Source organism: Rutilus rutilus (genome assembly GCF_951802725.1).
Source record: "Rutilus rutilus genome assembly, chromosome: 1".
Classification (NCBI taxonomy): Eukaryota; Metazoa; Chordata; class Actinopteri; order Cypriniformes; family Leuciscidae; genus Rutilus; species Rutilus rutilus.
This window is the reverse complement of record NC_140209.1, coordinates 29471790-29494724: the sequence shown is the minus strand read 5'-3', so window position 1 is coordinate 29494724 and position 22935 is coordinate 29471790. Positions and strand designations below refer to the sequence as shown.

At 38.7% G+C, this 22935-nt stretch overlaps 1 protein-coding gene and 1 long non-coding RNA gene across 2 annotated transcripts in view; one reads left to right on the top strand and one right to left on the bottom strand.

Moving 5' to 3' along the window:
- Positions 1-22935, top strand: part of LOC311278113 — a 415099-nt gene that overhangs the window by 79024 nt on the left and 313140 nt on the right. The window lies entirely within an intron of this gene.
- Positions 1-22935, bottom strand: part of coro7 (coronin 7) — a 162529-nt gene that overhangs the window by 79001 nt on the left and 60593 nt on the right. Inside the window, exons 8-9 of the mRNA XM_084388286.1 lie at positions 14834-14917; positions 14594-14676 (exon numbers count right to left, since the gene is read on the bottom strand). Of these exons, the coding sequence (XP_084244412.1) occupies positions 14594-14676; positions 14834-14917 (167 nt within the window). The remainder of the gene's footprint in view (positions 1-14593; positions 14677-14833; positions 14918-22935) is intronic.

Here is a 22935-nt window from a genome sequence, read left to right as displayed (position 1 = left end):
TCAACATCCAGTCACACGGAGCAGGCGGTAATTCAGAGAGGCGCATGTGCTTGACTTTAATTGCAGGAAGAGTCTGGACATTGACATGCTCTCTAAGTCTGATTCACACTGAGAGCCTGAATGGCAGCTCAGGAAGCACATGACCTTTATGAGATGTTGTCAGGCCAATTAAGAAGCTGTTTAAACAAGTAGAGCCATCAGACCTGAGCACAAGGATGACATTGATGGGGAAAAGGAGGAAACAAACGCTAAAAATCATGTAGAAATACAGAAACCCTGTTTTTAAACCTGTAAGTATAAGCTTGTTTGACTTAAAGCGGAAAATGGAAGATTTATTCACCCTTGTCATGTCTTTTTCAAACCCTGTGATGTAGTTATTTTTTCCATGAAACACAAAAGTAAGAATCTTTACTCCGCTTATTCCCACACAACAATGTATTTTAAGTCTTCTGAAGTCATATGATAGCCTTGTGCGAGGAACAGACTGAGATTCGGGTCCATCTCACTTCTGAAATGGCAAAATTCGAACTAACACATCGGTTTTGCTTACAACACATCTGTAAAGTACACAATTGTGAATGACATATGACAGTTTAGGAAGATTGTCAGTGAACAATGATTTACAATTTAGTCTCTTAACACAAAGAGCAATCGTATCCTTCTGAATCTAGCACTTGAGACATATGGACTACTTATATTATGTTTTTGGGAGCTTGACAGCTATAGTCAATGTTGAATGAGCTGTCCTTTTAAAGAATAATTTGGTGTTTCAAAATGTCTGCTTTTGTGTTCTATCGAAAAACAAACTGGTTTAGAATGAAATGAATGAAAACTGTATATGAATATACAGATCTAGGCAGGTGGTGGGCTAGATAAGAAGTCGAATAGCGCACAGCTATAGTGCATTCGTTTAATGCGACAAGGTTATATAGGGACATGTGGATACGTTATGTGTGTGTGTGTGTGTGTGTGTGTGTGTGTGTGTGTGTGTGTGTATGTATGTATGTATGTATGTATGTATGTGTATATATATATATATATATATATATATATACACACACACACACATTACATAAGATATTAAGACTTGTTTTTAGAGAATGAATTTTAATGTAGGAGTAGTTTTGTCTTAGTGCACTGATATGAACAAGTTAAAATAAAAAAAAGTGAAAAACAATCTGCCAGTGCAGTGACAAAATGCACTTGATAAGCCTTGATATCGCATGCAGTGTTACTTCTCAAGTAAATGTATCTTGTTTTAAGGAGGACTAATGCAAAACAGTGTGGCCTCGCTGCTAGCACACACTGAACAGTCCTCTCTCGACTATCTCCATCTCGAAACAAAAAGGCCAAAAATGGCCAGTTCCATCCAGTTTCAACAGGGGTTTTGTAAGCATACTCAAGGCCGCACTCCACCAGCCCACGGCACGGCCTGGCTCACGAGTGTGTGGTTCAGACGGGCTGTTCTAATCTGTAATAAGTCCGCCAAAAGGAGTGAGGCAAATGTGTGGCACCGCACTGCACAAATACCAGCGTCCACCTCGAGCCTGACGCCACGGGGCGAGAGGGAGACGCCGAAACACTCCCCTGTGGAAAATGCAGATCAGCCCTAATGCCCCCCGACCACAACAGCTTCTAAATCCATCTCCTGAGAGAGAGAGAGAGAAGCATGAGGGAAAGTCAGATCCTCACCACAACATTTTTACCTCTGAAGAGATGTAATTTAAAATGAACCGCGGGAAGGTCAACACTGGAGCTCCCGCAGCCAGGTTTTTTCATTTCCCGTCCTCGCTCACATGGATAGGTGTGTGTTTATTCGGGGCCGCTTCCAGTAAGGTGGTTTTGCAAAAGTACGGGTTGAGATAAGTGTCATGTTTGTGCGTGCGTGCGCACTCTACGACAGGGGTTTTTCTGCTTTAAAAAGAAGCCTTTCTTTTTTAAACTCTTTTCCATCTCGCTTAAATCGAGGGGCAGTTTTTCTCCGGTGGGCTTCGGGACAGTGTGGTCTCACCGCCTGCTAGCACACAAGAAGAGTGTTATATACAGGGGAAAGTACAAAAAGACGTAGCAACACAAGACAGACATTCATAACTGAGCTAAAGGAGCGACAGAGCGAAACGGTCGCCGTCTCAGCAAAACACTTCTCGTGGAAGACGAAGAATAAGGGACAGATCAAGCTGTGAAACTTTAATGTAAAAAAAACCTCAGAGGGTCAAGCCAGACAAATGTTATCATCCTAAACAAAAACTTAATGAAACTGAAATAAAAATAAAAGCTAACATTCATGGTACAAAAAAACAAAATAAAGTACATTTTCATTATACTAATAAAAAATATAAATATCTGTTTTTTATTTTAATTTTATATATTTTTTAACTAAACTCAAGTACATTTTCATAATACTAATAATAATATAAAAATCTATTTTTACTGTAATATTTAAAAAAAAATTTTTTTACTAGTTAGTGTAGTTAACTTCGGCAGCCATTAAATCTAAAAATTTTTTTTTTATATGAAATTAAACTAGAAATAATAATAATAATAATAATAAAAACATTAAAGGAAACTAAATCTTACAATGACTGAAAACTAAACTAAATGTCATAAATATTATTAATAGTGATTATTTATTAATAAATAATAAAAAAACAACTTAAAGTCCCACTGTAGTCAATAATCTTATCCCTTAAACTCATCTTTAAATCACCAAAATTACATATTTAAACGTTTTTTTTTTCCATAGTTTGAAATATAAAAAGCCTTAAAATAGGTTGAATGTAACTCTACAGCCTCGCCTCATTTAGTATACTCGGTTCTATAAATATGCAAATGAGCCCCGCCTCCACTCACTCACTCCAGCTCAGAGATCCACTCGTTGACGATCACTCGTTGATTTACATTTACATTTATTCATTTAGCTGACGCTTTTATCCAAAGCGACTTACAATTGCTATATATGTCAGAGGTCGCACGCCTCTGGAGCAACTAGGGGTTAAGTGTCTTGCTCAGGGACACATTGGTGTCTCACAGTGGATTCGAACCCGGGTCTCTCACACCAAAGGCATGTGTCTTATCCATTGCACCACACCACCCCATGATCTGATTGATCACAAGGTAGTTTGTGACGTCAGAAACACCAGCGATTTCAAACCGTGTTTTTGAGACTGTCTTTGGTTCACTGCAGTTTTAAGGAGAAAATACTCAGCAATGGTGTTGACTTATGAATTTACACATGGTTTGTCTTAAAGCATATTAAAAACACCACATAGACATAAGAAGACATAAGAAGAGACATAATTTGCTTGGACAAACCCAAAGAATGATGGATACTGGTCTGGAACGTCACTGAACAGGAGCGAGGACAAAGATCAGACATAGTGGGCGTTTGAGGGATGATGGACTTTGAACAAAACACGCACGTCTTCTGTCTGCTGATTTCTATAGGTCCTGAACAAAGATGTGCAGAAGAGTTAAAGCTCCAGAGTTTCTGTCTGAGCGTGTGTAAAGAGTTCATGAGTACACAGCAGTAGTGAAGCGTGCTAGGCACACACACACACACGCACACACAAACACACACACACACACACACACACACACACGCGCACACAGCAGCAAGACAGTGGGTAATAAAACAGGAGTAAAAACTATAATCATGCTCCAATGTGGATGTTACGCTGTGATTTGTGCTAGTCTTTGAGCAGAACAGTGTGTGTGTGTGTGTGTGTGTGTATATTCCCATACATCTATTTTATAGCACAAGTCAGGCTGATGAAAACTGTCTTTCAACATTATCAGCACATGGCTGCTCAAATTTAAACCAGCCACATAAAATCCCATAAAAAAAACCTAAGTCAAAATGCAAAACACATTAAACATGAATCTATATCCACATCCTAGTGCTCCTGACCATAAGATCCTCAACCACACATATAACCAGCACAAACCAGCTAACTAACTGACTTTTCTGAAGCCCTTCGATCTCCATTTTAGCATAACGAACAAACCAGAGAGGAAAACTCTTCATGAACGTTCCGCTGCTGTTCTTTTAAAAGCGCCTCTCCACCTTTTCTTTTCATTCTTTGGCTCTCGCCATGAGGAAATTCTTTCGTTTCCCACCCACGTCCCACTTGGATGGAGTTGGGAATGTCATTAAAGTCTCAACTTCTTCCGCTCGCCCTCGACGGCAAGCAGGTGATTGACTTACGGCCATTACGCGTGAGGAGCTGAATATATATAACCACCGCATGGCTGTATTGTTCCATATTAAAGTTCAAGCCATCTGAAATCCGCCAAGGAAAAGTTCTAAAAGACATTCACAGTGCGTTGCTCAGGTCTGATCTAATGACCAGTGGAAACAGAGCATGATGGGCAGGTGTGTCCACAAACGCCCGGGATAAACGTCCATCAAGTCGCTCGAGTAATTGAGCGGCTGTTCTATTGACACTAATGCGTTCCTGTTATTCTACGGACAAATAAACCCCGTCACGTCACAGCCGCGCCACGCGTTTGCCCTCTTGTCGGGAGCTAAACACAACTTGTTTGCTAATAAACTTCTGCTGAACGACATCCAGTGAATGCTGGTAACAGCTAAGGACACAGAAAGAAGAAAAAGAAAAAGACAGAAAGCTGGAAAACTACAGTCAGCAAAACGGGCAGCTGCATGTGATTGTGTTTGACGTTCTGGAGACAAATAACAGATGAAAATGAAAAAGTAGCTGGACAATTTCATGGCATCAGGTTTGACGATCTATTAGAGAGCAAATCCACATCATCAGCTCCGTCACGAACACAAAATGGGTTGCTGGTCTGTTCTGACGTGGACGGTAGGGTAAAACGATGTTTAATGCAAATAATAAAATACAACTACAGTAACCATATGCATAGTTATAGACAGCTAAATGAATAGGCTTTAATATTATTTATAGTTATATATTAATAGAAGTTAGTGGAGTGTGTGTGTGTGTGTGTGTGTGTGTGTGTGTGTGTGTGCCACTCGGTGTTGGCAGCAGTTATTGCCCACTGTAGTCCAGGCAGCGCAGGAAACCATTCACTAATGTGAAACACACTAGTCCTGGTGTCCGTGTGTGGAGGACGGTCGTTCAGCACGCAGCTACAATCCATTCATAACCAAGCTCCAACCCACAGACACTTTGGAAAAAGACATACAAAGGAAGAGAGGGATATATAGTGGGGACAGAGCAATGCTAGCTCCGCTGTTTGAGCGACAGGAATACTGTAGTTCAGTCTATACCATCGTATATCTACATAACATTTAACAATAACATTTGATTCCGTCACTGTACCGTGGAGTGCCAAAGTACATGAAATACACAGAATAAAACCACAATATTAATATTTCCAGATATTTCTAATAATAATAACATACACAAATAATATAACGATGATAATGATAATATATGAGATAATGATAATATATAATATTATTATTTATTATTAATTGTATCTGATTCCTACCCAAAATAAAACTTTAAAATTAAAATTCACTGATATTTCCAAGTTCACATTTCCAAGTTATATAATCACATAAAAAAATATATAAAATTATATTACAATTTTAAAATATATTTTTTTGTATTTTCTATAATAAAACCAAAATATTAAAAGTCAGATATTTTCAAGTTTTCTATTTAAAAAAAAATATATATATATAAATTAAAATTTTACCAAAATTTATTTTCAAACCATTTTATTTTATTTTACTAAATTAAACCATAATATTAAAAAAAAATATGAAGTAAAATATATTAGTTTTGTAAAACAATGTAAAAAAAAAATAAAAAATAAAGAAATATTGATTTGATTCATTTCCAAAATAAAGCACAACATCACAATTTATAAATATTTAAATGGCTGAATGTCATCATGAAACGATGTATTTAACACATGACCATTAAAGGTTGTATCAGTGATTTCAGGCCCCCCCCCAAAAAAATGATCACATTCATCTAATCTTTCCTAACGATCCGCTAGCTGCCCGCCCCATAAGCATGCCGTCAAAAAACCGCATCTCTGTAGGCAGCCTAGGCTCTGAGATCTGCACACAAAAACAATTGGTTTCACCAACCACTTAAAACCAAAACAAATAGTGTTCCAACCAATCACTGACAGGGGGCCTAGGCTGCCTACAGAGATGCGTTTTTTTGACGGCATGCTTATGGGGCGGGCAGCTAGCGGATCGTTAGGAAAGATTAGATGAATGTGATCATTTTTTTGGGGGCCTGAAATCACTGATACAACCTTTAACGGCTGTATATGGGGCAACGGGGAGATGCTCTTATACATTTACATTGTTAGGCCGTGTGTCCACCAAAGGGGTTTTTAGCCAGCTGAAAACGCCTATCTATGGTTGAGAGCGTTTTGGCAGCGTTGCGTTTTTTTCAGTTGAGACACTGCTTGTTATGATACAGAATATCCGAGAAAGTGTTACTAGTATTCACACATATTTTGTTTCTGTGTTGATTCTATATTAAAATGTCGATACAATGTAACGTATTTTCTCTGGCTCTTGTTTTAAATGATTTTGTTCCGTTATTATTAATGCTTGTTATATATATATATGCTTGTTGTTGTCATCTGTGGACGTTGTACAAGCAGAATGTGGCAGTTGGTCGGTGTGGTATTAGTCCCGCCCTTCCTCCACTGTGATTGGACGGCTGGGTAAAAAGTGACAGTGATGAGCGCTGCGTTTTACCCAAAGTTGAACATTCTTCAACTCTCGGCGACCTGTAAAAAACGCCGAACGCTCAGCGCTTCAGCGTGAAAAAAACGCTCAGCGCCTCGTTACGCTCATGGTGTTTTAAAAACACGGCGTTCCCATTGAAAACAATTGAAAAAATGCGCCAGCCGCGTGAAAAAACGCTTTGGTGGACACACGGCCTTAGACTCTTCAAACACGCTACTACAAATGAAAAAGCTTATACTGTAATCAGTCTAACACACAGCCAAAACCCAGAAGGAACAATACGAAACAATTCCCACCCAACAAACCAGCATCAGGACAGTTTAAAAAGCCACATAAGAATAACAACAGCTCAATGGATGGAAGGAGGACAAAATTCCTAATTAAAACCATATTTGCAAGAAAAAAAGGTAGAAAAGGGAGTGTTTTTCATCTCCTTTTACTTTTTGTTATTCTTTTTCAAAGGCACAGAAAGGGACTTATTCCACAGACACTCTGAAAATACCTGCGGGACGGATACAAAGACACCGGGGATTTATGGGGGATTTTAACTGCCAGCTGTCAAATATTTCCACATTCATCTTTCAGAAAGGCCCAAGAGATCTTTAATACTCCTCGGCATGCGCCCTTTAATTGGAATCCCATTGCGTTTGAGTTGGACTGTGGATTGGAGGTCACGAGGTAAAAAAAAGCACAGATGAGGGGGAAAACAAGTGAGTTTTTGACAGCTTACACAAGCTCTGGAGAAAAGATAGAACCGTGGTACTGTACCACATTTTGGCGGCCCCACTTTTTCCACCTCAGCACCATAAACCTTTTCAGACCATGTCTCCAACAAAAAACTGCTCCCCATCACCCCCCAATTGCTGTCAAAGTCTTTATTCCTCCAAACTAAAAGCCTCAAAATGACTAACAGATTCTACTGACCCACCAGTCGGCCTCCAAATTGTGGCCGCTTCACCTCAACACCTGGGAGCTGAATCCCGACGTGACCTCCATGACCAGATCCGAGCGCGACCGCAGCACCCGAAAAACTCATCCGTTTGCCCGCCCGCTCTGGCTCGATCTACACAAAGCAGCTCAAAAGAAAATGAACTGACAGCAGAAAAGAGCACCGAGGGAGGAAAATGAAACTACTGTATAGTCGGCCCAACACACGGCAAACGTAAACACAACGTTCCCCCTCTTTTTTGGAGCGCTGGTACTCCGAGTACAGCTGCCGGTAATCCAGGCCTTGCAGTTTCATCTGGGTTTGATTTGGGAAGCGGGAAGGGGGGGGGGGGGTCATCTACGCAACAGAGCGTTTATTAGTGAGGCCCCTCAATCCTGCTGATTAAAGTGCGTTTGGATCGATTACAGCAGATGCCTGAGCGTGCCGGGGCCGGAGCAGAGCGAATGGGCAAGTGAAAGTAAACAAACCCCACCCAAACCTCTGAGACCCTGTTAAACACGCTCAAAACTCAACACGAAAGACCTGTGGAGATCAGGAGTTGGTATTCTCGCTCGCTTTCAACAGCTACAACACGTCCTCGGTTGAGAAGAAGCAACATGCTACCGGTTCTCTAGAGGCCTGTATTGAATAAAAAGCTCATACATCTCAAATGCTACACAGTTGGGACACTGATTCATGCGATTGCATGTTAAGAGTATGAATGGATGCATACCCTGCATATTTGTGGATATTTGCCGCAACTGTGGACAGTTAGCGAGCGAAACTCAAGCCTCCTGCTGAGCTTATGGTTTTTAAGCTACATTCGCAGCAGACCTTCATTTCAGACCAACATTCCCCATGTCAAGACCACGTATAAGGAACAAACAGCCACTAAACTCAATAGCCTTATCAATTGCCTGTCCGGGTGTGATTGTCCGCCACAAGTTTGTGTCCTAGTAAGTCTACAGAGAGCCCAATTGGGATTGTGAACTACGCTGCCAATGTTTACTCCAAGGCCCTGTTCACACCTGGTATTAAGATGCATTTTGGTCGATCGGATCACAAGTGGACGACGTTTGAGCTTGTCCACTTTCGACCACTTCCAGTTGTAGTCGAAACACATTCGACCGGATGTTTCGTAGTGTAAACGCTCATGTGGTCGAATGTGTTCGAACAGCCACAAAAGACCGCCTACTCTCCGACTACTGACTTAATGCGTAAACATTATTGGAAGCGCGCTAGACAGACTGGATTTAAACTTTGACGGGTGAAGACCCAAGTTTGGTTTGAAGATGAAAAATGCACCAATCACAATGTTCTCTCACCATTCCTGATTTCTAACACACACTCACAGTGTTCAGCTGGTCTTGTGGCTTGTGGCTGCTGTTCTCCGTATGTTTTTCCATAGTCTTCGAATCGCATTCATATGTAAATTGCGCGAGTTTATCTCATCCATTAGATCGAAAGATCTGGGAAAAAAAACATACATTTACCCGCCCATAGACCCTCCCCTCGAATAAATCAGGACAGAAGTGGTTTAAAGTGGACACAAGAGATGGATTAAAACACCAGGTGTAAATGGGAATATGTCTCCCTCGTCTACTTGTGATCCGATCGACTAAAACACACCTTAATACCAGCTGTAAACAGGGCCAAAAAGCGGTAACTCAACAAAACTCATCACAAAAGACCCGTGGAGATCCAGGAGTTGGTGTTCTCATCCGCTTTCAACACGTCCTCAATTTGACCTATGGCTAAGCCACGCCCCCAAACGCGATGAGCCAATCACAGTGCGCATAGCTAACCCAATACACTCAGACATTCTCTGCTTCCACGTCCATTGAAATGCATTGCAGTTAGTCAGTTTTCATTCGTTTTTATGTTTTTTCTTGTCATTTTAAGTTTAAAATGGTCAAACGGTGTGCATGGGGTACATGCAACTCCGACACTAGGTATCCTGAGAGGCTGGGCTACGGTGTGTATTTTTTACCCTTTCCCAAGCCACATCTCAACCGAGATAAGTGTCTGCTCTGGATTAAGTTGTGCGGTAACTTAGACCACAACACCAACTAAACGTGGATAAATTAAACAAGGATGTCTAAATCTGTTCTAAGGTAAGTCAACAACGTATTTGAACGTTACATTTAACGTAACGTTAGGCTAACGTTAACCTAGCTTCTAGCTGAACAAAATGGAGTAAGTTATGTTTTTATGTTTCCACTGTTCGATCGCGCCCGCGCCTCTCTCTCTCTGACACACACACACACACACACACACACACACACACACATTTCAGCATTGCAATCTTGACATCACAGCCTGTTCATTATGCTGCGTTCACACCAAACGTGAATAGAGCGTCAAATTCGCGCGTATCGCCTCTAGTTCGACGCTTGAACATTTTGAATCCATTAGCGCGTCCAAAGCGAGCGTTTAAAGCGAAATAGCACCAAACTATAACGTTTACACTGTGACCTGTAAATCTTTGTCTGGAGCTAAAGCTTTTCATCGACTTTCTCAACAATACAATTATTAATATAACCCTCCAATGCATAGTTAAGGCCCTTTTGGTAACTTCGAGATGATATATAATCTTTCTGTCTCCAAAAATCATCAATTGCCTCCTGTGAAATGTCTCCTACTGTGACAGCTGCCATAGCGCCTGTTACCGAATGTTGACTGTTTGTCCGAGTGAGTGGAGGGGGCGTGGCTTAGCCATAGGTCAATTGAGAAGCTACAGGCTTCCGGTCCACTAGAGGCCTTTATAAAATCAAGAGTTTGGTGAGGAACACTTAAACATCTCAAATGCTTCACAGTTGGACAAAGATACGTGCAATTTTGTGTAAGGAGTACGCATGGACGCATATATTTGTGGATATTTCCAACAACTGTGGACAATTAGCAAGTGAAACTCAAGCCTCCTGCTGAGTTTATGGTTTCTGAGCTACATACGTAGAAGACCTTCATTTCAGACCAACATTACCCATAGCAAGACCAACTATTAGGAACAAACAGCCACAAAACAGCATTTTGATTATCAACTGCCTGTCCAGAAAAGTCCTCCCTGAGTTTATGTCCTAGAGGAAGTCTCTCTCCAGAGAGCCCAAATGGGATTGTGAACTACGCTGCCAATGTTTACTCAAAAAGCTGGTAGCAATTGAGTGAAATTATAAAGTTTGCTGATTGCACCCGGGCCAGAAGGTCCAATTAAAGTCATTATAATTATGTTTATGAGGTGAGGGAGTGGACGGGGGTGGGGGTGAAGGGTGTAGAACGCAATAAGCTCCAATTGAGATTAAAATCAGTTCAATATGGAAAACAATCCTGATGACTGTTATCCTCCATTCCAATTAAACCACCCATCCATTAACCCACAAGTCCAACTTCAGCTGTGTGTGTGTGTATCATGGTACTAGACGAGATTCAAATTCATGTACCATGGTATTTGTGAAGTACTCCAAGGTACTTCAAAAACATGCTACATGTCCAAAAATATGTTTAAAAACCTTAAAAATAACATGGTACCTTGTCAAAAAAAATTTTAATACCTTTTTAGGGTCGCATTTTTAGATCCAGGGCTTTGTTTTGACTCTTTGTGCAAACTCCAATTCATCCAGTTCCAAACTATTGCAGAATTACAAACATTACACACTTAATCCGCCTACTTTCCATCCGTTTCCGAGAAACAGCTCATAACAAAAGATCAAGCGTGCCACAATGTTTGGCTGCAAAGTAAATCACAACACGAAACAGACATGAACCATAAAATCGTTAATAAACAAAGCAAACTAAAGGGTAATGCCTCTTAAGGACTAAGAGCCACAGGAGGGCCGTTACTTGTAGCCATGTTCATTTATGAATGTAAAGAGGTTTAGCAGCATGATCCTGCCTCAACTGCCTCATTATTACATTACAGTAGAAATCCCAGTCCTATTGCTTTATCAACAAGTAGATATAGCTATCAAACAGGAGTGTTAAAGATAGTGTAGGGATCATTACTCCAGTAAAACTCTAGTTTTCACCCATACGCCGTCTCAATAATAAGGTGATTATCTGGCTGGTATTGCAACGGTAATGCAGTGAGACATCAGTTTGTGTCGCGGGCAGTGCCAAAGACCAAGATTACGATCTGAACGGAAGAAGTAAAGAGCACTAGCATTATCTCTCTTGGCTCGTTACGCTACACATTTTTAGATACCAGACAACAGCTGACCTCCTGTTTTTTTTGCTAGCGAGGGGAAGTGGTGATTGCATTTTCCCCCCAATTTACTTCTTGATTCCAGTTTGTCCTGGATCGCAACCAGTCGAGTAATTAACCGCAGAGAAACTCGGCTCTGAGCCGCCGGTCCTAAAGAATAAAACTAGGGAAATAAAGAGTAAAAGTGCTGATGCAGGATCAGCTTTCACTCTATCCACTCTGATATGAACAGAAAAGAACAGGCAGTTTTTAAATGGACACTGAAACAGTACAGCTGAAAGACGGGAGAAGGAATAGACGGTGGACGAGAGGGAAAACGCAAACAGGGAAAGACATTTGGAAAGGTGAAAATAAGGCTCTCGCTCACATCTGGTGGCCATGAGATTTTTAAAGACAACTGACCATCCATTATAATCACCATCATTTGGAGTCAATTCAGCCAAACATAAGTGGATGAAAAAAGTGTCTCTGAAATAGTCATATACACACATCAAAAAAGTTATGAGACGTGAGGATTATGCCAATGCTCACTTTAGAAAATGGGCCAAGAAATTAAATAAAGACATTACAGGGATGCTGGAACTACTGTGAAAAAATAAACTGACTGGAGTTTACAGGCATGATGAGTTTTGAAAACAAGCATCTTTATGCAACTATGAGTTGTTTCATGCAATGCTCAGAGGTTACTATAAAAGAAAAAAAACATTGAGAAAATTGCCTTTAAAGTTGTCCATTTATGTTCGTGATTGTGCTGCATTCACACACAACAATAAACGTTTTATATATTTACGGTAAGAAATTTACAAAATATCTTCATGGAACATGATCTTTACTTAATATCCTAATGATTTTTGGCATAAAAGAAAAATCGATAATTTTGACCATTATATCACAAATAGACCCGTGCAACTTGTGACTGGTTTTGTGATCCAGGGTTGCATATTTAATATTTGTTAGTAATATTTTAACTTTAACAGACAGGTAAAATAAAGTGGCTGGAGCTGTTGTCCGTCAACTACAGTGTAAATAATGTAAATGTTTCTGCAGTGGAAACAGTGCAGTTTTAAGCATCCAGCTTCATTGGCACCATTTTGGTGGAAAAAGGGTCACTGGAACCTTTATTTTTTAGGAGTGAACCGAAGCGTTAACTGCTCTCGATGCAGGTGTTAACACGTGGAAAATGTAAGAATGTCGGACAGCTTGACACCAGATGATCTGGCTCTCCTCTGTCAACCAATAATACAACAATGGCAAATACTTCATCCCACCTCTAGCCAGTCAAGAAAAGAATCGCAGCCGCTTCGAAATGGGCGACAGCTCGATCGTTTCACATTTTCCAGTTCGATTCATGGGCGACACAATCTGGCTGTCTTCTGTGATCCTGTGAAATATTCATGGATCCTATAATCTCCTACAATGGCGCATACCATAAGGGGTTTCTTTATGAGGGGGATTTCGTCGCCACACAGAGAAGCCGTTATCCGTCTAACCGGAGGAAATAAGGTCAGACCAGGAGAGGTGGGTGTTTAAGGACTCACTGTGTAAACCACACAAACAAAGCATTGCTCTTAAAGAATGACCTCTGTGTCTTTGCGCATGGAAAATCATCACTCCGTTCGCTCCATGCACACCTCTACGGCTGAGCGGACCTGCCGCCACAACAGACCAGAGTAAACCACGCTTTTCCTACAGGCTCCGTCTGCGAACACGCCACTGGACCTCGGTCATCAGAATCACAGCGTACAGACACACTTCAACAAATAAACTCCAGCCCTGAGACGACACTGAAAGAAAGCCTTCTGTTTCCCCAACCAGCTCTTTCAATGACCGCTTTCACATGCACAAGAATATTCCTAATTCAGTTATAGAAATTGTACTTAATTATATTACTTTTTAACTATATATTTGGCCATGTTATGATTGGGAATTCATCATGCACTGCTGTTAAAAGGTTTGGAGTCTGTAAGATTTTCCAAGACTGCATTTATTTGATCAAAAATACAGTAAAACAGTAATATAGTGAAATATATAACTATTTAAATAGCTATTTTCTATTGTAATATATTGTAAAATGTAATTCATTCCTGTGTTCAAAGCTGAATTTTCAGCATCATTGCTCCAGTCTTCAGTGTCACATGATCCTTCAGAAATCATTCTGATATGAGGATTTGATGCTCAAGAAACATTTCTGATTATTATCAATGTAGAAATTTCAAAAGAACAGCTTTTACTGACATTATAAATGGCTTTACTGTCACTTTTAATCAATTTAATGTATCCTTGCTGTTTAAAAGTATAATTATTTTCCACAAAAAAATAAACAAACTCATAAACGGTAGTGTGAATATTAAATATTAAAATATTAAAAGACATGAACATGAATCAATGTACAACAGGCCTGCATTTTGCCATTTATTGTGCTTTTACATGAGAATTAATGCATTGGTTAAATTACTAACAATGCACTGTAAGAAATGGCAAAAGCATCTTCAGTATTTAAAGTGCATGCCTCAGTTTATTATATTTATATAGCTATGTGATGATTACTATGTACATTACTATATACATACATTTCTCCAGAATAAAGGATTAATAAACTATGTGCATGTAAAAGCAGTCATAGATATTCTCAAAGACAAGGCTTTTGTTCTGTCCAACGGACGCATTTATACACCTGCAGATTGCACAATTTCTGCCCACACAAGCCACAAAAAAGCAGTTAAAATCCCGCCACACTAACTATGACTTGTGCGCTTTGACTTACACATTGGAGGTGGCCAAAGACAGCGAGCTGAGAGAAGAGGTCAACTTCCTGCTGTCCCAGAGTCTCACTTCCTGTTGCCTCACCTGCGAACACAGGTGCATTTACACATTACATTCTATTATTGACACTTTGGACAAGAAAACCCATAGTAAATTAGTGAAGTGATAGTACAATCTACATCAAACATACTTAACTTTATTTTTTAAACTCATTTAAGTATGTAGAAAACTTTCAAATTACCTGGTTAAAGCCAGTAGTGAGCAAGTTGTCATTTTTGACCCAAAGTACACGAGAGTCTCTATTAGCCTGATGACCCTGGACACACTGTGGAGACAAAGACAGACGCATTAAACATAACACTCATTTTTAGTGTTCTAATAACTAAAGTATGACATATTCATAAAATAGGCCAGAATTCAAACTTAACCCTTGCTAAACTTCAAATGCAAGTACGGATAAAGCAAAATGCTTTTAAACTGCTTTATCATATAGAGATAAGCAGAGGTTTGTATTGACTGGGGGTTGAGATGAATGGAGAGTGTTGAAAGCAAATATCAGTGGTCTGCAGTGAACCCCCGATGACTGAACGATTGACACCTAAAAGAAAACTCCTCTTCCTGTCCTTTAAAGATGTCTTTGTGTGATAGCGGACAGATCAGGGCTTGTCTGTGAGGTCAATGACATCTGCCTCTGACAGACGGCTAAATCACTCTAACATCATAATGATGCTTTTATAACAACGCTGCCATAATCACGAGCGGCAAAACAGTTCAAATGATGGGAAAAGATGGCGAACTGCGTTTCATGCGGAGTTTTTCTAAAGGAAGTGTGTGTTTCTGCACAACTAAGACATTAACTTTGAAAGGTCAAAAGCCAAGGGTCTAGCTTGAATTTCCAGGCCGGTTTATCCTGGTTAGTGCTGGTCTAGATGGTGGTTCGACACAACGTTCTTTCTGGAATAAATATAGGTCAAGTTGTAGAAACCATTTACGTGTTCACTGAACTCAAAATTGTAAGATGGAAACATTGATGCATGAATGAATGAATGAATGAATATATGAATGAAATAATGCATAAATGAATGAATACATATAAGACATGAATGAATGAAGGCATGAACAAATATTTGAATAAATGAATGAATGAAAAAATAAATGCTTGAATGAAGACATGAATGAATGCATGCATGAATATGAATGAAGGCATGAATAAATGAATGAATAAAGGCATATATAAGTACATGAATGAATGAATATGAATGAAGTCATTATTTAAAAAAATGAAAGAATGCATAATGGAATGAATGAATAAATGAAGGCATAAATGAATGAATATATGTATGAATAAATTAATTAAATTAATGAATGAAGGAATATATGAATGCATGCATGAATGAATGAATGAATAAATTAATGCACGAATGAATGAATGAAATCATGAATGAATGAATATATGAATGAATGAAGGCATTGAAGGAAGGAATATATGAATGCATGCATGAATGAATGAATAAATGAATGCACGAATGAATTAATGAAATCATGAATGAATGAATATATGAATGAATGAAGGCACTGAATGAAGGAATATATGAATGCATGCATGCATGAATGAATTTGAATGAAGGCATGAATAAATAAATGAATGAACGAATAAAGGCATGAATGAATACATGAGTGAATATATGAATGAATGAATGAATGCATATATGAATGAAGGAATAAATGAATGAATGCATGAATGAAGGAAGGAATAAATGAATGAATGAATGATTGCATGAATGAACGAGCGAATAAAGGCATGAATGAATGAATGAATGAATGAATGAATGATTGCATGAATGAACGAGCGAATAAAGGCATGAATGAATGAATGAATGAATGAATGAATGAAATGTTTTGAAAATATATTAAAAAAATAGACAAATATTTATAGTATATTCAAATGCATTTACATAAATATATTTTAAATCTATAATATATATTTTCCTGATAAATTTAGGCTATTCTCTCTCTCTTATATGTGTGTATATATATATATATATATATATATATATATATATATATACACGTGTGTGTGTGTATATATATATATATATATATATATATATATATATATATATATATATTTATATATATATATATATATATAAATGGAGCCACCCTGTTCTTTTCAGCAGGGTACAGTAACGTAATTCTTTCATGAAAACAACACACATCTAGCCTGCATATCTCTGAACTTATGGAAAAACAACACGCCATGTGCAAACGCCAATGCTTCAGAATGCGTCAGGAGCACACTGGGAAATAACTAAAGAACAAATGTTTGCCAAGAACAAACATCTCGTCACCATCAGCTGCTAAATCATCATCTCAGACGGGCAGTCCTGAACCTGATGAACCCACAACAAACAACTGACAACATGTGGAAAATCGCAATAGCTGCCGAGCAAAGAAGTGACCCCTAAACCAAAGCTCAAAATGCCACGGTCGAGTTCTCACATCACACACATCAGTCGAGGTCTTGTACAGGTGTCTGATGAGATGATGATGTGGAATAACAACCGTGATGCTGATCTACTTGCCAGTGGCACTTCACAACAGAGGAGAGAAGAGAAAAAAGCTCACTCACACAAAAATATATACGGACACAGGTTGAGATCGAGAGTGGAAGAAAGTTTGAAAGTTCAAAAGAAAGTTTGATAGAAAGGAATGTTCTAAAGGAATGATTCAAATTCCAATGAACACAAAAAGTCATTTAAAAAAAGTTTAAAATAAATAAAGGGACACAACATTTCAGAATAAACATGCATGGGATTTTTTAAAAAGAATTTAAATTTTAAAAGAAAGTTTAAAGGAAAGAAAAAGCTCAAAAAAACAAAAGTTTGATAGAATAGAGTAAAACAGAAAGATTTACACTGGGGAAAAATGGTGTAGGATTTACATTCCGAAATTACCAAAATAATTACAAAGAAATGACAAGTAACACATTGAATTAAATGTGAAAATATGAAATAGAAAGACTGAAGTTGTATTTTCTTGTAAAACATACTCCAATATTCTTTCTTTTATTTACAACTATGAGAAATCTTTACTGTGTACTGATTCTGAATGATATAATATCTATAATTTTAATATAACGTCTATACGATTGCAATATTGATAAAAATATCATTCTGATAAACATAATTTCTGTCATAAATTTTTTTAAATTTGTAAACTTTTTCTCCATTCACGCCACAAATAAATGTTGGACATCCGTGTATTCACTTTCTGACTGACTTTCGGTTCATTCCAGGTATTTACTGTATTAAGTATTTTTATGAGCACCATGCAAACTGCAGCTGAAATACTTGAACAAGCATTTTAGTACATCATGATAGATACATTTTTTTTTTTTTTATCCAAACCTCCGCCTTATGCTTGTTGCAAAAACAAGACGTCAAGAGTAGAACAGTGGAGAATTATTTTCTATGGTGAGATCTTAACTTGTATTTATCCACTGACCATATCATCTATTACCTGATGTATCGCTACACTTTAACTATACAGGATATTTCCTCAATGAAACACCTTAAAACACACTGTAACAGGAAAAACAGCCTGATAAAGTCAGACATGATCACTGACTAATGTCACTATGTTTTTGAAGCTGGCGTATTGATCAGATGGGTTGAAGAGTGACTAGCGTGAGTTTGGGTGTGGAGGTGAAGATCTGAGTTTGGATGCGAGCAGTTCTTGATCTCATCAGAATGGAATCTTATCTCCGTTCGCTGTAGTTTAGGAGGAGTCGCGCCACACACATTCACACATTAATAACAATGATTTCCTCAAGCTTCGATCATTCTGACCTCAATCGCCAACACCTACTCTGGAAAACTGAACTGGACAAAAGACTCAGTAATGTTAGACTTTAAGGGCCCTATTTTAACAATCTAAACACATGGTCTAAAGCGCACAGAGCAAGTGCACTTAGGGCATGTCCGAATCCACTCTTGCTAGTTTAACGATGGGAAAAATGGTCGGCGCACCCGGTGCATGCTCTAAAAGAGTTGTCCCTATTCTCTTAAATGAGTAATGGCTGTGTTTTGGGGAGTAATATGCAATAAACCAATCAGAGTTTCATCTCCCATTCCCTTTAAAAGCCAGTTGCGCTCGGGACATGGCGGATTTGCTGTTTACGGAATTTGCAAGCAGAAAAACTGAACGCTTCTCAAGAGAGGAAATGGATCTACTTAGACACACATCTATGGGACAAAGTGTACGCGCGTTGTGGACCCACCTATAGGCACACATTACTAACACATTACAAAAAATTGCACCATTGACTTTAGATCAGGTTTCAGTTGGTCAATGGTAACGCAGTTTATTTCAGTTGACTCAAAATAGCAATGCGCCAATAATGCGCCTGAAAAACACCTCGTTTTCAGACCAGCAGCCCATGGGAGCACAGATGGGCGCAAATGCATTTGCTATTTAAACAAAGTTGATATCAACACACCCTTAGTTGATAGGGCCCTAAGGGTGTGTTCACACTTAAAAAAAAAACACATTTAGTCCTGTTCCATTTAGCGTTCACATCGGCATTTTAACACTGAACCTAAAGATACCAAACCTAAGGTCATAGGGATATGTTCACAACCTGATTGGTCGGATTATATTACGTATATTTCACAACAGAACTTACCGAACATCCAAAACAATGCTGTGTGCTGGACTAAATGAGCTTGTTGTATGTGCGTAGCTACATATGATGGTATTTTGACCAGCGGAGAACTCGTGAAGAGCTTATAAAATGTGTAAAGGACTCAAAACAGCAGCAGGAATCCCTCCGTCACACACACAAATGAAGATCTGCTGCGAGGAGACGCGGTCCTGATGCCTGTACCGAACTGTGATGGGAAACATCGCGACTATGACGGAAACAAAAACTGGTGTGCTTGAGCATTCTGTCCTTTTTAGGGTCGCATCTTGTGACATCAGGTCCTGTTTTGGTTTGTTTACATGCCATTGGTTCGTGTTGTTCATATTTCAGTCAAACCGCACCAGAGTTTGTTTGGAAGCGGACCGAGACTTTTCAGCGTCTTGGTCCGTTTGTTTGGTGGCACCAGTGTTCAGATGGCAGCGTTCACATTTACAGTGCTATGCATAAGTTTAGACACCCAAGATCATCTCTCAATGCAAATCAAACCAGCTATTAGGCTAACTGAAATAAAACCATGCCAATCTCTAGGTATGGTGAAGGGTGTGTGATGATGTGGGGCTATTTTAATTCCAAAGGTCAAGGGAACTTTATCAGGATGCATAGTATCCTGGATCCATGAAGTAACTGGCCTTTAAAAATAAAAATCTGCCTGCCTCTATGGGAATTTAACATAGGGGTGTCCAGACTTATGCACCCTGTATTTTAAGGAAGAACATTTATTTATTTACGATACATTATTCATTCACAAAGAAAATTGGTGTCCTTAAAGGTTGGATTTTTCCTAATTTTTTTAATTAAGGCATTAAGTTCAATTTCCAAAAGATGATTTTTTATTCCTCTTTTTAGTCAACTTTAGCATGGGTGTCTAAACTTATGCATAGCACTGTATTCAAATGAATCGAACTAACAGAGAAATCAGATCAAACCAGGGTTCGTTTTAATCAAACCAAACATGCCAAGTGTGAATACACCCTAGAAGACAGGATTGCTTTGATTGCTTGGCCTAAACCCACATTTCACTGATCATAGTTCACATATGATTTGGCTCTAATCCAATGTAATGTGCATCACAGAATAACCCCAACAACAAAAGAAGAGAAGACTCCGAAAAACCCAAAACATTTACTAATGCCTATTTGTTTTCACTACCAAAACTTTACTCAAACAGAACAACACTTGCAAGTATTCATTGCATCAGATGGCTGCTCACCTGAAGACAATTACCGGTACAGCAAATACAAGCTGATTTATTAACAACTATAACAACTGATTTATATACAACTTTAATAGCTTCGGCAATTTAGGCCAGAATGCTCTCATACCCCGACTCGTTCTCAAGCAGACTCAGGTGTGGTTCAGAAAACAAGCGTTCGCGCCAACTAAACAATCGAAGCGCTGACGTCAAATGGACTCTCTAGTGTGAAACGCCCTGCGTCTCTCTTCCTCTTGGTGTATCTGGACGTGGTCTGGAGTTCACAGGCGACCAGCGCTGAGGCATCTATCAACTGTTCACACGCCCAGCTCGTAAAAGCACTCTCAGCGAGCGCTCACGCACAGACGTCTCTGAATATATATATCCCTCAGGGGGTCGTAGCTCTCGGGCCATATTGTGCTCTATCGGACCTCATCTGAAAGGTATGGAGATCTTTGGTTCACATCCAGGAAGAAATATGTCCGCTGGATGAGGACCAAATACCTTCAACCTCGGGGTAGAGGATGTGCAGGGAAAGAATCCCAGAACATGCATTGGTCAGATTTGTAATCGCTCACAATGAACAATTGATTGGACTTTTTTATTGCTTGATACACAAGATGCACTTTGCACATTGTTTAACTGGCTATGCATCGTGAGCTGTGAGAATTAGGGACGCACAATATACGCAGTATGTCGGACGATATGCATGTAAGAGATCACATGTGTTGGTGAATATTGGAAATTTAACTATGCATGATCGTTTCTTTTGCCATCATCTAACGCTCACTTAAAGTTAATCTTTAAAAACGTCAATTTAATAACACTGTTAAATGTAATCTTTAGCAAATCTCATCAGAATTATTTTGATTGTATGGCAGATAAGTGCTAAAAAAGAATAGGTTAATGTCGATAACATTTGTTTTACTATACTATTTAAATGTAAATAAGCACTTATTGAATCCAAGAATGTAGGCATCAAGTTATAATACACAAATGTGAAAAATGCATGATAATTTTGCTAAAGATTCCATTTAAATTGTATTCAATTATTAGCGTTTAAAAAAAAAAAGTAAATAAGAGTGTAAAATGTAAAATTTGTGGTAATTTGCGCAAAGTATATACTTGCAAATAAAAAACACATATATACAGTACATTTATTGGTATTCTTATGAATATTTTAATATAATTGTGCATGCTTTTGTGACAATTGTGACACGCACTTAAATTATATATAAGCAGCTGATTGGTTCTCTTAAAGCTGACCGCTTCAGCCAATCGATCTGTTTGTTCTATCTATGTCACCTATTTTTTTACATCCGCTCAACTCATTGCAGTGCAACATGGGACTTTTCCTAGCCCTCCTCCTTCCCCAGCACCACCTGCCTAGATCTGCTAGGGGTTTCTCCACACTTTCCTTGCAGCAGCTCACGTTCTATTCACCGTATTTATGTGCATGTTTCAGCAGATAAGCATAACAGACTAAGCCAATATATATTCCATTCTTATTAAAAAAATACAGGTATATAAAATACTAAAATTTAACTCTCAGAATAGATTTAATCAGAATGAATTGATAAGAATCCGTTTTAATTCTGTACATTATAATGTTGTGATGTCTAAATTCACTTAATATCTGCTATTTCTCAGTTATCAGACTGACTTTTAAAATCATACATCCTGAGACTGAGCATGAACCCCAATGAGCGACAAATCACAGGTGGAAGAAAGTGAGAAGGAACAACAGATGAAGACAACAGACGAGGCAGGAGTCCCAAGTCTGCTATTTGAGTCTGTTGTCTGCAGATATATGGCTGAGAACACACACATCCATCAGCCTGAGTGAACTCTCAACCTTTCTTTCTCTCTCCGTTACCCCTCCTTTCCCTTTTGTCCTTCTCGTCCTCCTTCGGTGAACTCATCTTGGCCAGGCCTTCGTGCGACCGGCAACAATGTGTTTGCAATGCTTTGAACAAACACTGGCAAGACTCGTCCTGAAAGAAACTGCTGGCACAGAGTTTCACTCCAGCGTTCAGGAAAAATGAGAATAAACTCAGCGGAGGATTGTATATTGAGCTGACTCACGCTCCACGGCTTCAAATCCACAGTCTTCCAGCCAAATATAACGACTGAGCAGCAAATGAGCCCATGATTGGAAATAAAAACACACTGAGGTGACCGATAACGCCAGATCATTTTACATTCATCATCAAGTATGTTTATCATTCAGAAGTAAATTCAGTCGCTGATCACGTAAATTATACAGAAATCTTTTAAAGCTACAAGTAAATTTAGACATCACAATATTATAATGTACAGTATTTATTAGGGATGCTATATTTGCCATCTGCGATATCAGGGTTTTTGTACATGCACATTAGTGTTATTTTAATATAATTTAATATGATTATTATCATTTAATATATATATATTTTATATATATAAT